This window comes from Anser brachyrhynchus (assembly GCF_964034855.1).
Source record: "Anser brachyrhynchus genome assembly, chromosome: 5".
Lineage (NCBI taxonomy): Eukaryota > Metazoa > Chordata > Aves > Anseriformes > Anatidae > Anser > Anser brachyrhynchus.
In genome coordinates this window covers 6224868-6239881 of record NC_137699.1, presented here as the reverse complement: position 1 = coordinate 6239881, position 15014 = coordinate 6224868, and the positions used below count along the sequence as shown (strand labels likewise).

The 15014-nt window shown below is 37.3% G+C and overlaps 1 protein-coding gene and 1 long non-coding RNA gene across 8 annotated transcripts in view; one reads left to right on the top strand and one right to left on the bottom strand.

The window, feature by feature from the left end:
- The window catches only part of LOC308195236, a 303868-nt gene that overhangs the window by 223271 nt on the left and 65583 nt on the right, over nucleotides 1-15014 (bottom strand). The window lies entirely within an intron of this gene.
- SYT9 (synaptotagmin 9) overlaps nucleotides 1-15014 on the top strand; it is an 81806-nt gene that overhangs the window by 64065 nt on the left and 2727 nt on the right. For 2 of the 5 annotated variants that reach the window (XR_013951359.1, XM_080592286.1), the window contains exon 7: nucleotides 1263-6047. The exons of 1 other annotated variant lie outside the window; for it this stretch is intronic. Coding sequence is in view for 3 of the 4 variants with exons in the window: in XM_080592286.1 (XP_080448412.1) it covers nucleotides 1263-1352 (90 nt within the window). In the remaining variant the exon portion in view is untranslated. Of the gene's footprint in view, nucleotides 1-239; nucleotides 397-1262; nucleotides 6048-15014 lie in introns of those variants that run through there. 2 more of the 5 variants (XM_080592285.1, XM_080592287.1) reach the window with 2 other exon arrangements.

Here is a 15014-nt window from a genome sequence, read left to right as displayed (position 1 = left end):
AATAACCAAGACCTACTGTTTTTCTATATAAAAACCTAATCTGACTTCTTCTCTTGTAAGACTGTATCACCTATGCCACTAGCAAATCTCAAGGGATGTCTAACTGCCATGAAAAAAAAAAAAATGTTTAAGTGTCTCTCGAGATCTGAGACATTAATAAGAAGCCACACAATCAGAAAAACTTTTCAAGGTTCCTATTTTTTTGTTTTGTTTTGTTTTGTTTTGTTTTTTGTCTTTAGGGCCCTATTCAGCAGAAATGTTATGCAGGTCTTCTGCGCTTGGATGACTGCCGAAGAGGCTTCCTCACCCTTTTAACCTATTCAGCAGAAATTTGGCATTCCTGTTGAACTCTTTCTTAGCCATATCCTCAGGGGCTATTCCACAGAGTCCAGTGGGGTAAAGATGTCCTTTTAATCCCTCTGTCTAATCCTCTCCCCTCCCAATACAGGGAATGCTAATCCTGATTCATGAGACACAAAAATTCAATCATCTGACTAAATTGCTTCTTAAGTGTTCCCATGGTTTATTTTTAATAATAATTTTTATTTTTTTTCGTAATATAATTAATTTAATAATTTTTAATTTTTCAACCCTATGTGGTTGAAAATAATGGTCAGGCAACAGGAAGATGTAACAAAATGGCAAAAATACCACAGCGTTACCATGTCTCCATATGCAATTACTGGTGCCTGAAGAGCACAGCAGTGCGCTTGCAGCAGGGAGACCTTTGAACACTCACAAGCTCTGTTGCAGCAGGAGTGCACTATGCCTTTTCAGAGCATGGGTGGTGCCAACAGACAAGTATGTTGTGGAGGATTATCAAGCAAAGTGCGGGAGCTCTGCCCATATTTCTGTGCCCAAAATGAAAAGTTACCTACTGGCTGAAATGCCACACTTGAAACGCCCACCTGGGCATTTGGGAGTTGGATTTAGAAAACACATCACTGAGCTCTCAACTCTAGCCAAACAGTTATAGGGACCGCTTGAGAGAGCATGTGAGGAATATTGCAACAATTACTGTCTCCTAGAGCAGGAGAAGTGTCTCTTAGCAGAAGCTGGCTACATCCTTATATCCAACCTGTCTTCCCTCTTCAATAAATTTTATTGCTGCCAGAGCCCACAACTAGGTTTTGACAGCTCTTCCCTTTTCACAGGCATCCTGTTCTTTTCAAACATGCCTGGCCAACTTCTCTAGATTTCATTACTGTGGATTGATTTTCATGTCACTAAGCTAAACAGAGACACTTTTTTTTCCTTCCCAGGAATCAAGTGGGGGAGGGTGTCCAGCGCATCCCGGCTGTGCAGAGAAATATATACACAGCATATCATTTTGGTTCCTGAATCAGGATTAGACTCAGCGAGAGCTTCTGGAACCTCTGTGGCCACAGCCATAGGACCCTGAATATTTGCTGAATAGGACCCTCAAGTCTTCTACTGTGTGAAGAGCTATTGGTTTCAAGTAGTCCAATGTTATCCACTTGTAGCATTAGATCTCCAGCCAACACTATTGCTACCGATAGATTATTTGTATGGTCATAAGCATTACCCAAATTCTATCATAAGTTCTGTTCATTAGAATAACCCAGATTTTACAGGTAACATAATAGCAATGAAAAGCAACAGATACTGGACTGGAACCAGCAACAAAAGCGGTTCTTGTATTTAAAAAAAAAAAAAGTGCTGTAGTGTAAATGGATAGCTTTGGAAGTCCTTTCTTTTTTTTTTTTTTTTTTTTTCTTCCCAGAACAATTGTTATCAGACATTTATTTTCTGATGAAAGGTTGTATCTCCACTCTCAGTTGGTGCCTTCTTTCACCTTACATGAAAATAAGATTATTAGAGTCCTTTGCAGAAATCCTTCAAATCTAAAAAGCTGAAATAAGTTCTGTTGGGTGAGAACAAGATACATCCAGCATTTGTAATGACAGTCTGTTCTTTTAGAAAGATGATAACTATCTGTATAATATGGAAGTCAATAGTACTCAGCCTTTGTAGATGATTTTCCAGTCACTGTTTCTTTGTTGTGTCCATGACACTGCAAAGGGTTAGAAGCAACTCGCAGGTGGAGATGTTACATCATACACACAAGCACACAGACACAAATGCACACACACATGCACACAATGTCATTTTAAAATGCTGTTTCAAATATATATTGCCTGTGAAGACTTACTTTATTACTTGTAGTAGAAATAGCAGGGCTATCTTTTATGACCGTACATTGTAAACGCTGAAAAATTCTGACCATAAAAAAAAAAAAAATTCAAAGTACTGAATTCTTCCACATGATGGAATCTAGGTCTGGAACAAGAATCCCTCAGATAACTTTTGGCAATTATTTACCCATGCATGGAGTTAACTCTTCCTTCAAACTTTTCTAGAGATAATTTCATTCAAGTTTTCACACACAGATCTTTACCTTAAAAGTGCAAAGGCAAAGTATGTCTATTTTACACAATCTAGTTGCCTGCTAAATAATAACAGGTAGGGAGCCCTTGTCACTATATATAGTTCAGGTAAGTTTATGCACACACACTGCTTCACACCTTGCATGTGTTGAATGCTCACCAAGCATTTTGAGTTTGTAAATTGAGCTGACACAAATATGCTTGCACAGGTTGAAAAAATATTTGATTTTTTTTCCTCCAAAATCTGAAAAATTAGTTTTAACCTGTTAATCGAGGGTATTCCAGAAAACAAGAATTGATAATCGTTAAAAGCACAGCTTGCCATTTGCAGAAAATCTTGGATCTGTTGTAAAGGTGTAGTGCAGCTATAAAGCAGAAGTCCTAAAAGTACCATTGCTTGTTTTTTTTTTTTGTTGTTGTTGTTGTTTGGTTGGTTTTTTTTTTAATTAAAAAAAAAAAACCTCATACTATGAAGAACACTCCCGGAAAACTCAACAATTCTTCAAAGCCTGCCCAAGGAACATTTCAGATTGGTAGCTGGGCATGTCCAGAAGAACAAAAAAATACAGCTATAAAATAGCTCTAGCAAAACCATTTCACTACACTCTCAACTGAAGCCTTACGTCAGCAGACCAGTGATATAAATACAATGCTTATAACGGTTCATGCATGATCCTCACTTCAGGCAAAATTCTGCACTCTCTGCTCAGGCACATCTCCCAGGAGCCAATGTGAGGAGATATGCATGAGCAAAGAGGAGGACCTTTTCCTTTGGAGTGGTGTTCTTTGATTTCCTGGGCAAATCATTATACATGCATCCCTACCTGGGATGCAAAACAGGCAGCTGCATGCTTTCCCACTGCAATTGCTATTACCAGGGCAATGTAAAGAACAATAGCTTCTGTAAAAAGGAAAACACCTATGCAGCTAGCTTGTTTTGTCTCCATGTAACAGAGCAAAAGCCTTTCTAAGATTTGTCTCTAGTGACTGAAAAGGGCATCAAAAGAAAACTAGTATCATTATAATGGCTAATGTTTTAGATTTTATTACCATACCATACTCAGTTCATTAATGCTCAAGGGGCTGGCATCAGGAGAATGATTTTGAAAACAGTTCTATTACAAAGAAGAAATCTCTATGTTCAGGAAGCATTTCAAGTGGAACCCAGCACACCTCAAGGGTTAGAGATGATTTTTTAAATCCTCCTAAATCTTGTTCTCTGACTCATGATTTACAAACTGTTACTCAGGCTATGGCATTACTGTGTTCTTTATAAAAATATATGCCTCTTCATAGAAGTGCAGAAGTGGGGCGATAGTTGTTTTCTACACTTGGATACTTTACTCTTCACTTTTATACTCCAGTTAATTGATGCTATTCCCTAGAACTCAAACATTCCCATGGTATGGTTCTGGTGGGCTGGTACTAAAATGTGAAGACAGCAGCAGCATACAATAATGCAACAGTGCATTGAAGTAACAGCGTTTACTGCTAGAAAGCCAGCTGGAAACCAAGGGATAATTGTGATCCCAGTACTGTTCACACATGCTTTTCTGAACTATGATTCCCAAAGGTGAATTAGTAGAAGGGCTCAAACGAATAATTCCGAACCTCCAACCCTCATTTGTTTTCTTATTTTCCGTGAATGAATAATTATGCTGTATCACAAGTACAGTAAGAGTAAAATAGAAAGGGAAATCCCTTAGAAATGCATCTCAGCAAGATTTTAATCCCTCTTCACTCATTAAAAATGTGCTATTAAACTGTTAATTTGAGTTTTCCATAACAAGCCACAATTTCAGGTATTATTAAAAAAATAGAAAGAAAAAAGTCAGTGAGAAAACCTTCCAAGATACTGACACTGAGGCAGATTATAATGGGAAGTTGTGTGAAATTCCCCTGCTAAAATACTCACAAGCACAATCCTTCTGCAGCTGAGTGCTGAAATTTCTTTATTTTCACTGAATTCACAAGACATCAAAAGCATCTCTGTTCTTTTGCCTCATTTTCCCCTGTAAATAATCCTGGCAGTGCACCAACATGCATACATCGCAACCTGTGGCAGGGAGTGGCAGAACAGAAAGCAAGTATGGTAGAAAAAAAAAGAAAGAGGAAGACTGCTCATTCGGTCTGAAGTGAGACAACAGACCAGAATGCAAAGTAAGGTTACTTTAGTCCACCCATCTTGGTTTGAGGGCATAGTTGGGATGTATTTTTGTTTTTTAAACATCAACCATTATGCATAGTTATATCAACACTGAGCACCTGAAGTCAGAAGTACAAAAGATATATTTAGACTTTTATAATTTGGCAGTGTTAGAGCACTGAGGGGGCCTATTTGCCATTAAAAATAAAAAATAAAAATTAAATTTTAAAAATTGCTACAAACTCTCTTTATTCTCTTCTAGCTTAAAAGCAACAAACGATAAAGGGGAAGGGAGAAAGAGGACTGGAAATTCAATTGAAGAGTCTGTTTGACCCAGTTAGAAATCTACCAAATTAAATTACTCTTAATGCATTTTGAATTCATTTGAACAGAAAGAAGAAAAAAACATACTAGGTAACTCAGCCTGAATTGTCATCAATAAAATGTTTTCTTCCCTTTAGAACAGTGCGTTGTCAAACAATTACATCTCAGTATCAAGCAAGAAAACAATGGCTTTCTTATCTAAAAGGGAAAAAAGCATGTAGAGAAAGCAATCCACAACTTTGTGGAATTTAATAGAAACCCTCTGTGCTGGGGAAAATCGGAGCAGGACAGACTCTGTAACAACTTCACTTTGATTCTTGCTGTACTTACTGCAAGGCCTTGCTTAAAACCATAATTCTGTTTGGAAGTGACAGCCTTAATGATACGTGAACCAAGCTGTGCAAGGTGTGAGGGCACTGCACATTCAGGTCTGAGCTGCATTTAGAGTTAGTATCTGACACAGTGGGTTGGGCAAGGAACTACAGCTGGGAGTACTCCAGGGTCCTGCGGTTCTCTGAAAGGACTTCCACCTTCCTGAAGGCCTGTAAAATGCACTAATCCAGAGGGCAGAGATGGACGCTATTCAGGAAAGGTATCGTCAGGACTAACTCAACTGCTGACTGAACACTGCACGCATGGCACAGAAGGGAAGATGACGTGAGAACTTGTAAGCATCTGGGTTGTTTGATTATTTTGTGTGGGTTTTTTAGTTTGTCCTTCCTTTTCTCAGATGTAGACACTGTAAAACTGAAATGTTTTACTCCGTTGCATGCTGGCCAACTGTCATTTTTAATACCCCTTGCAAAGATGCACAAAGAGAGCTGTGTTGTTTTGGTATACTTTCATTTTTAATAACACATGAACATTGTGCTATTCTTTATTATTTCTTGTTCAGTAAATAGTCCTGGTATCTCTATGTTTCATGTCTAATTTTGGAGAGTAGAGCCATACCTGTATCAAGGCTCTCTCAACTAGGTGGGCATTTTGTTTTAGTAGAAATAATGCATGATTCCTTTCACAGTGATGGTTTGAGGGAAAAAACAATCTTAATTTTATAATATGTATTACAATCTTCTAAACACAAGTAAAAATGTACTGTGATTTATTTATATAAATCTAGTCGGAACAAGTAATTTTGATCTTAATAAAAACTCTGTAAGAAATTGTGCAATTGTAATTTACTACTATTTTGTATTTAATAAATTAATGTTTAATTCGTTATTCAGAAACACACAGCAAACACTTTGGAAGTGTTTTAACTCAACTTTTATTCCAAAGACGTTTTGTTTCCATGAAGTAAATGAGACCAGAAGGACAAAGCTGTTAACGCAATAGTTATTTTACAGCACTCAAAAAAGATTTGGAGTTTTGAATATGGAACCCTCCTCCTGTTTAGTCCCATGGACACAATCATTGTTGGAGAAACATTTTTAGATATATCAAATATGATTTTTATACTTAATATCAAAAAAGAAAAATCAAGAAGCCACAAAAGTACTTCTACCAACCTATAGTGTGGTAAATTAGTAAAATTAGTATTTAACATGGCAGGTTATCAAAGTTAGCATTTCTCCTATCAATACCTGACATGTAGCTCAGGGAAATCCCCAGGGGACCACTGGCAGAGCCCAAAAAGAAAGGGAAAAGAGAGCACAGCTGTACCTGTGGTATGACCATACAACTGCACCTAAAAAGGCTATATTCTTGTTTTATTTCACGCCAACTGAAACTCCATATCCATCAGCAAGGCTTCTACATGTGCGTGACATCTACTTCAGTGTGAGTTTCTCTGTTTCTTTAGGGATAAGATTGGTCTCTCCTCATTTGGAACATCTTGCCTACTTGTATGCACTACATTAATATGGGGTCACTGACGTATAAACTGTGGCCACAAAATTTCACGCAACTGGAATTTAATTCAGCTCAGTTCTCTTCTTGGGACTATTTGAGAGCAAAGACGGATGGCAAAGAAATGCAAACAGTCCTGTAGTTTGGAAGTTACTATTACCCTTACAAGTGGCAGCACCTGCAGGCCCTAGGTAGCCTCTTGTTTTTCTGCATTCCATACAGGCACATGGACAGGAAATCAGTGCTCCAGGGAGCTGGCTTGGTAAGATCACAGGAGAGATGGAAGATTGACTAAGGACACACGTATAGAAATTTTGTCCCTGGCAACAACTGGAATATTTACCACCCGCCATAAGCCACCACAAACTAGACTAGAGCAGAGGAGGTTTACGAACTTCAAAAGTGTTTTTAACGTCTTTTAAAAATACTGTTTTGAATGTTCCTATTCCTTTGTTGAAAAGCCATTATGAACCTCTTCCTCTGTCAAAACTGATCCACACAGCTCTTTTCAATAAACTTTTCCAGCAGAGCCATCCTTTAGGCCTTTATACATAGACTACAGACCTTAAACAAAACTCCAGTAGGGCTGGGACAGCTGCAAGAGTGATTGCAGCAGCTTTTGTGGACCAAACCATTAATGAACTAAAAATGCCAAGCAAAAAGTTAATAACCCCCACTTAAAAAGCCTGATCTATAGCAAATAAAACACCCTGCAACATTAAACCTGCAAAGACAAGTGATCCTGCACAGTTAATATCCAGTGAGGTGAACATTAAGAAAGACACCATGTTAATAACAAGCAGTACTGGCAGCTGACTATGGCTCTACGAGGGCGAAGGCCTAGCAGAACTTGCAGCAAATTGGAAATTGAGCCTGAAGGGACAGACAGGAGTGACAGTGCAAGACAATGTCCTGAATAGCCTCGGACACAGGCCATTACAGTAAGAAACCAATAGCTCACAAAGAAGCAGAGACACAGAATAGGGCATGACAAAATTAGCAAAAACTTTGAGACTCCAGAAGTAGCTTTTTTCCAGGAAAGGAAATCACATAGCATTTCGTACTACAAACTAATTCCAGTCACATCTGACAGTAATGTGACTTAAATTTGTCAAGGTTGGCCCTAACAGCAGTTTCTAATATAAGCAACACACAATTTTTTATTGTAGAGACTTGTGTAAATTCCAAACAAAATTTTAAAAAGCTACACTTTGCCTTGAAACAGAAATCAGTAGATTGGTCAGGGCTGAATCCTACCCTTGCATGACTTGTACAAATAGGAAGTTCCAACACCCAGAGCCGAAAGCTGAAATTGTCCCTTAGTAGCAACAAAACCAAAGTCTATTTCAAGTAACAGTTTTTATCACCCTGCTCAGTATTCTGATATTGCCTTTTAAACAGCATCAAATCATTTGCTGGCTATAGTTAAGCATTTCTCATTTCCTAATTAATTAACCACACACTTCAGTCTGGTGCACCATACCATCCAAAAGGTCATGGCCTTAAACCACTTAACTTGCAAATAACAATCAGTGAATTTATGTTCCAATAAAACAATCTGTAAATGTTCCGTAACATAAGGTGGGCCTGAACAGTCTGCTCCAAAGAGCCTAACCCAAAACAGCTTTATTATTAAAGAATCATTTAGAAGTTTGAGAAATGTCAATAAGCTGGCTAGTGTTAGATCTTTACCCAAAGGAAAAGCTGTTAACAGAAATATCTTTGTGGTGCAAACTAATCTCAACAACAAAATTGTATTCAAATCCTATCTAAAGTTTTATAATTTTCAGTTTAGCAGACAGAATTCTGGTTTTAGAATATAACTATAGCCATATAATTGATATCTTGGTAACTGACAAAAAAAAATCTTTTTAAAAATCTTTAAAAAAAAATCTAGTCGTTAATTCAGCTAAGCACTCAAAAAATGCAATATGATTTTTAAAAATATTGACTAAGATTGCAACAGTTTTGAACCATTTGGATACTTTTCAACTTTAGGAAAAAAGAATTCACTACAGAAAAATCAACAAATAAATTATGAGATTATTCATCAAATTTTCGCAATTTAGCTTAAATAAATAATTCCAATCTCACCCATCAGTTCATACATCTTATGTTTCACAACATAAATGTTTCAGGAAGAGAGCATTAAGTATTCCAAAAAGTCTTTGCCAATCCTGGCCCACTCTCTTCCATTACCCGTGAGGAATCTCACCCACCTTCTAACTTACGCAAACCATGCAACATCATACATAACTGCAAAGTTCAAACAACCTTTAAAAGATATGCTGCTTCATTTTGGATTTTATTACTAAAATCGTGCAAATAAATAAATCTTGTAAATTAATGGAAAAGGAATTGGGGACCTACAGGCACTGCCAACACCTGTAAGTCTTATAGCTGCACCAATTAGAACAGTAGGTACATTTTTGGTCAATAATGAAAATACGTTTAGGCTATCATAAACGGCAGAAGATTCCCTAAACTTTTTTTTTTCCTCACACAATAGCAAACATCTTAGAGCAGGTTATTTCCTCAAAATAGAGTTCCAAACAATGCCAGGTGCTAAGCTAAAAGTTTAGTATCCTCTCTCTAAGGAAAGCATGCTTGACACAGGCAGCATTCAATGTGTGATGAATCCTGAAATCTGCAACATAAACAACTGAACATTGTGTAGGAGCCCTTCGTGCAGAAAGCACCCAAGCTCCTGCCTACAGCCAGGAAACCCTCGTTTCTCTTTGAAGAATGCCCAGCCTGATATATCATATTCTTCCTGCTGCCTCATCAAACAAGGCAGCGGTCTAACAGACAACTTTTATTATACTACATTCCTGAGAATCCTGTCTGCTTTGAACACAGCAGGAGAGTGGGGAGCAGGGGTTAAATATGATGCTTTCTTGTTCCTAAGCTGCATTTGTGTCTTATCCAGACGCTCCTAAGATACTACTATAGGAATGGCCTTTAAAGTATGTTAGGAAGCCTCTGTTTTTATGAAGAAGGAATTCACCCTGACCCTTCCAGGTCCCCAAATACCAACACACAGCGATTTTTATGCAACACAGTCTGCAAATGAAACCTGAACTTTTTGAACCCGAAGGTTCAACACAATGCTTAAAAAATAATACCAAGAAAATGCAGCCATGACAGTGAACCCAGACAAAGTTTATTTCAGTAACATATTACTCAGAGTAATATATGTATCTGTGTATGATGTCACATTACCCCAAGTGACTTTCATTCATCTCTCTGGTTTAAGTGCTCTAACAGTGTTTTCCTGTTTGTTTTCAGCTCGAAAATAAGCAGCATGGGTGTGCTTCAGACTGTGCCTAAAATAGCAGCTGGTTTGTAGTTACTGCCTGAGATCTAAATTACAAAAACCTGTCACTCCATGAAAAGATCTAATTATGGAAAGGATTTTGTATGCATAGTTTGTCTGCATACTCAAACATCAATTAATTCATTACCATCTAATCCTGCTCATAAATGGAATTTCACAGATTCCTGAATTCCTGAATCCACAAAAATTTGTTTTCAAGTAAAAAATTACCACCATTATTGACTGAATTAAGATAAGCATACTTCTCCCCTGAGGAGATCAGGGCTGCAAGCAAAGCCTTTCATCTCTTTTCTCAGCAAAAGGATATACAATTGCCAAGTTGCTAATTGAGGATCGAAACCAAGTATTGTTTATTCCCTGCAGGTAGGTGGGATAAAGCCAAATCCATATGCCTATATGCAATGCTGAGTTTTGCAGGGTATCACACAAATCCCAACTACACCTACCATTGCAACTTCAGTCTGGCAGCATAGCTTTCGTTCTCCAGAATTTTGCCTATACTTCATCCTTTCTACCTTCACTGTTGCTATTTTTTCCCCCGGCAACTAGCCACACACAGCTGACAGTCATAAAGCTTTTGAGGCCAATTTTCTTTTTGACATGCCTACCAAAGGAACAGGACAGTAGCATGGTAGCAGAAATATGAGATCAAATTATCTTTGCGCTGTCCACAGCTGTGTGACAGACAAACTCAAAGGGTTGGTGTATGCTTGAAGAACCTCAACAATATGCTTGGTCTCTTCTTGATCTCCCTCCACCCACTGATGCAATTGCTCTGCCAAATGTGATGTCTCAAAAATAGCATAATGCTGGGAATGCTCTGCAGGGAGTCAGTGAGGAACTTTGTCTCCCCTTTTGGGAACTTGTGGAAAGAACTACCAGACTTGAGGCACTCTCAGTGCCTTAGAGCTGCTAGGAAAGCTGTGACTTTTTTTTTTTCTTCTCCATTTTCTCACCTCTTATGGTGTAAGGTCTTAAATACAGATCATCTCTGACACAGTTCTTATTCTGCAACGTAAAGAATTCTTCATCCCTTTACTGATGGCCAAAGAAAGGTAACTAGAAAGGGAAATGTTATCCAATTTCCCTTAATGTCATTCTACTGACCCCAACTGTGCTGCAATTAGATTGTGGAAAGCACTCTGTCAAAAAAAAAATTCAACTATGTTTACGTTTTACTAATTAACTTAGCCAATCTGGGATTCTGTAATTTACATCTAAAAAGAGCAGTTTACTAATGCTTGCTATGTATAACCTGGCCCATACTAAGTAGCACTGCCAATTTCACTTACAGCTGTATCTGTTTAGCAAGAGAACAAAAAGCTTCAGGATTATTTCAAACTTCATGTGATCATTATTACTATTCAGTGCTTAAGTTCTGGTAATTCTAAGAGGTCCACCAGGTTAGGCGTGAGAAAAAATGACACATTTCAGAGTGCTCGATGAAGAATCAGTGCACCAAACATCTGGAAAGTGAGTAAGGTTTAGAATGGACACGTAGGAAGAGACACTGGCTACTTACACACACATGGGGAAAGGACTCAGACTGTAATTCTAATTATTATGGTATTGCTGAGAACCACCTAATTCTGCATCAGTTTTTAGGGGACAAGAATTTGTGCATACCATCCTGCATCATCAATGTTCATTAATACTCATGAACCACAGAACCAAGATGCAGTCTTTTTAATTTGAGTCACTCTGAGATACTTCCCCAAAAGTCAGTAAATTGTCCTCATCTATTTTTCTTCTCCAAAATAATATTGCTTTATTCATCCTTTTACAAATTATTTTCTCCTTCCTCTTCTTCCTCGTAACTCCTTTGGTGACATGTACTTAGGTTTTTCTTGGGTTTGTGTGTTTTCCACTAGAAGAGTATTTCTCATAGAAAGACATGAAATTAAAAATTTGTCCTGCTAATCATATCTTCTCTAGCAAATTACATTCAGAGGATCAGTCATCTTTTTTATTACCCTCTCAACTAGAAGCAATGTTGACCTTATTTCTGCTTAATATTTCAGAGAAGGTCCCCCATCCATTTGTATGGCTCACTCATACAAATATGAATAATCATACAAATATATGTGAATGTGTTTGAAGGTCCAAGACTTAAACATAATCTTTGGAGAGAAAAAAAAAAAAAAAAAGGAAGAAAGAAAGAGATCATTTCCAAGTGGCACACCTGCAAGTGTTTTTTTTATTATTTTTTTAAGCATTTCCTCTCACTGGAACTGGAAGGTAGATGTAAGCCTATAAGTTTAGCTCATGATCTGAGCCTATCTATAAAAGTTCTCCAGTATTTATACTGAGGCCAGACCCAGTGTTGCCTCACTTGTTTAAGCTCCTTGACATCCACAGCTTCAACTGGGATCTAACTAGATGGTTTCACTTGTGTTAGGATGAAGTGGCAGCAATGGAACAAGAACACAGACTTCCATTCCTTCATTTACAGTGTTGGTTTCCTCAAGTCTTAATCATCAAACCATGCCTCAGTTTCTCTATAAACCATGTATAAATATTTTCATGTGTGAAATATATCGGGCTGTGTAGATGGCAAATACAACATTTGACAATTATGAAGAGTGATGTAGAGTTTTTGATGTTTTCATGAAAATAGCCTCTTTGGAGCAATAAATTAGGATGATGCCTACTACATAAGGGGATACTAACCGGAAATGAGTAAAAGTAGCACTGCATAAAGTAGATTGTGTAGTAATGGTAGATAGTAGCTGGCTACAGCCAGATGCTATGAAGAAAATGTGAACTTCTGACACGAATTAAGGGCCATATTCTTCTTTTATTTAGAGAAGATAATAGGCAAATAGTAAACGCACGTAGAGGGGTTTCAAAATCTTCCAGCACTACCTCCTTCAGAAAATACAAAACCACTAACTGAACTGGTAATAGACTATAATGTGGAAACGTGTTTGTGAAGTGCGTGGTGACACCCTACATTCTTCTCATATTTTCAGGAAAGAAAAGGAGTGAAACAGAACAGCTGAATAAATAAAGAAAAAAAAGAGAGCAGGGATGGTTCTGTATGTTAAGTGGAAGAGTCAAACCCATGTTCTGGTCCATGATCTGCAAGACTATGTCTGTATTTTGTTCACTGTCTTTTTCATATAAAATATAGGTCCACTTCAGCCACTAATTCTCCTCATATAATTGTGGCAAGCAACTTAGAACCTTACTATTTGATGGATCTGGTGTTTTTGCAAACCACAAGTGAATACTCTAATAGAGCAAAAATATTCTAAAGTGCAGCTTTGGATTTAAGCACCTAAATTCCACTCAAATTCCTTTTCATGCCTTTAAATCCATTCTGATACCACTGGTGACACAAAACTTCACAATTTTATCATTAGTGTTACATGTTCAGCATTTTTGCTTAAAATCACGGGTAGAACCAAGACAAGGAAGGAGTATCAACTTTCACTTAGTTTCTGAGGAAATCTTTAAAGAACTGTGTTCAGAAATCAGTGAGTACATTTACTCATCCATATTTGCTACTTCTGTACTTAAGGTGAGGATCACATGAAAATCATTTATCCTTGATTTCTAAGTTTGACTGTCTCATGAACTTTGGCTTTTCTGTTTGTATAACTTCAAGTCTCCAGTGGGTGCAGAGCTCCCACAGTGCTTTCAGGCTGTGCTGGAACCTTGTTGCGGGCACAACTAACAGATTTCTCTGTACCTTCATAGTGCTTTGAAGAGGCAGAATTAGAGCTCTTCTTTCATACTTAGTTTTTGGACACCCGGCCATCTCCTGAGAAACTGAAAAACCACAAAATACTACTGACTCCATCTAGTTTCTAAAGGAAGACTTCCATTATGTTTTCTGGAATAAGCCTAGTCTAGACTAACATATCTGTGTTTCAAACAACTGTTGATGTTTCCTAATTGTAGTGAACAGTCCCCATTAGACATCTGCACTGTTTCAGAACACTGAGCTTGAATGATACAGTGCCTCATTTCACATATAACCTAACAGATTGGAGGCATTAGTACAGTCCCTCAGCAACTCATTTTAATGACTTAGACAAGTTTTAGTGCACTTTTCATGCAAATAATGACTGAAGGTTGCTTGCCTCATAATAAATAAATAAATAATGTTTTAAATAGGCTCAAACTTCTTGAAGGAATAATCTATTGTACCTTCATTTAATTTAAGCAAAAACATCTTCCTGGTCTACTCCTGCACTCACTAATACTATTGGGAATATTGCCATTGACTACAGTGAGGAAAAAACACCTAGTTTACTATTTTATAAACTGAAGCAAATATCAAGTCATTGAGTTTCTTCACATGGTACTGATCTATGCATTTATTTTTATAAACACAAAGACTTAAACAAAGGGCAGACAGAGCTAGGAAATTTACGAGAAACACTGCTTCTTTTTGGTCAGTATTTTTTAAAAAATAATTGTTTAAGGATATTATTTGGCATTATTAACTTGTCAGCATACAAACTTAGGGGAAGAGGTAAATATAATTTGCAGAAAGAGCTATTTAGAAGTCCCTTTTCAACACAAGAATGAAGACACTTCAGGTTACTCAGCATTTTTGAAAATCTTGTCCCATCTAAGAGCAACAAAACCAGAAGCTGATTCTAAACACCTCCTGCTGATGAAGATATTTTGCGATTATTATAAATAGTATTTATTTGAAATATTTCCCAGTTATTCTAGAGATGAGCAAAAAATCTAAATGTTGATCTTCTGCAACACATGCCATAATAAATACAGCCCCAGCTTTAAACCACAACACTTTGCTGTGAACAGATGTTATTTTGTTCTAGTGTGCTTTCTCCTCATATCAAATTCAGAATAGTCTTCCCACTTACTTTTCCACATTACTGATCTTTTCCACATTACTGATAGTCTTTTTAACTTTGAACAATATAACCAAAGTAATAATCAATGTTCTGCTGAAAATCCAGGGATTCAACAG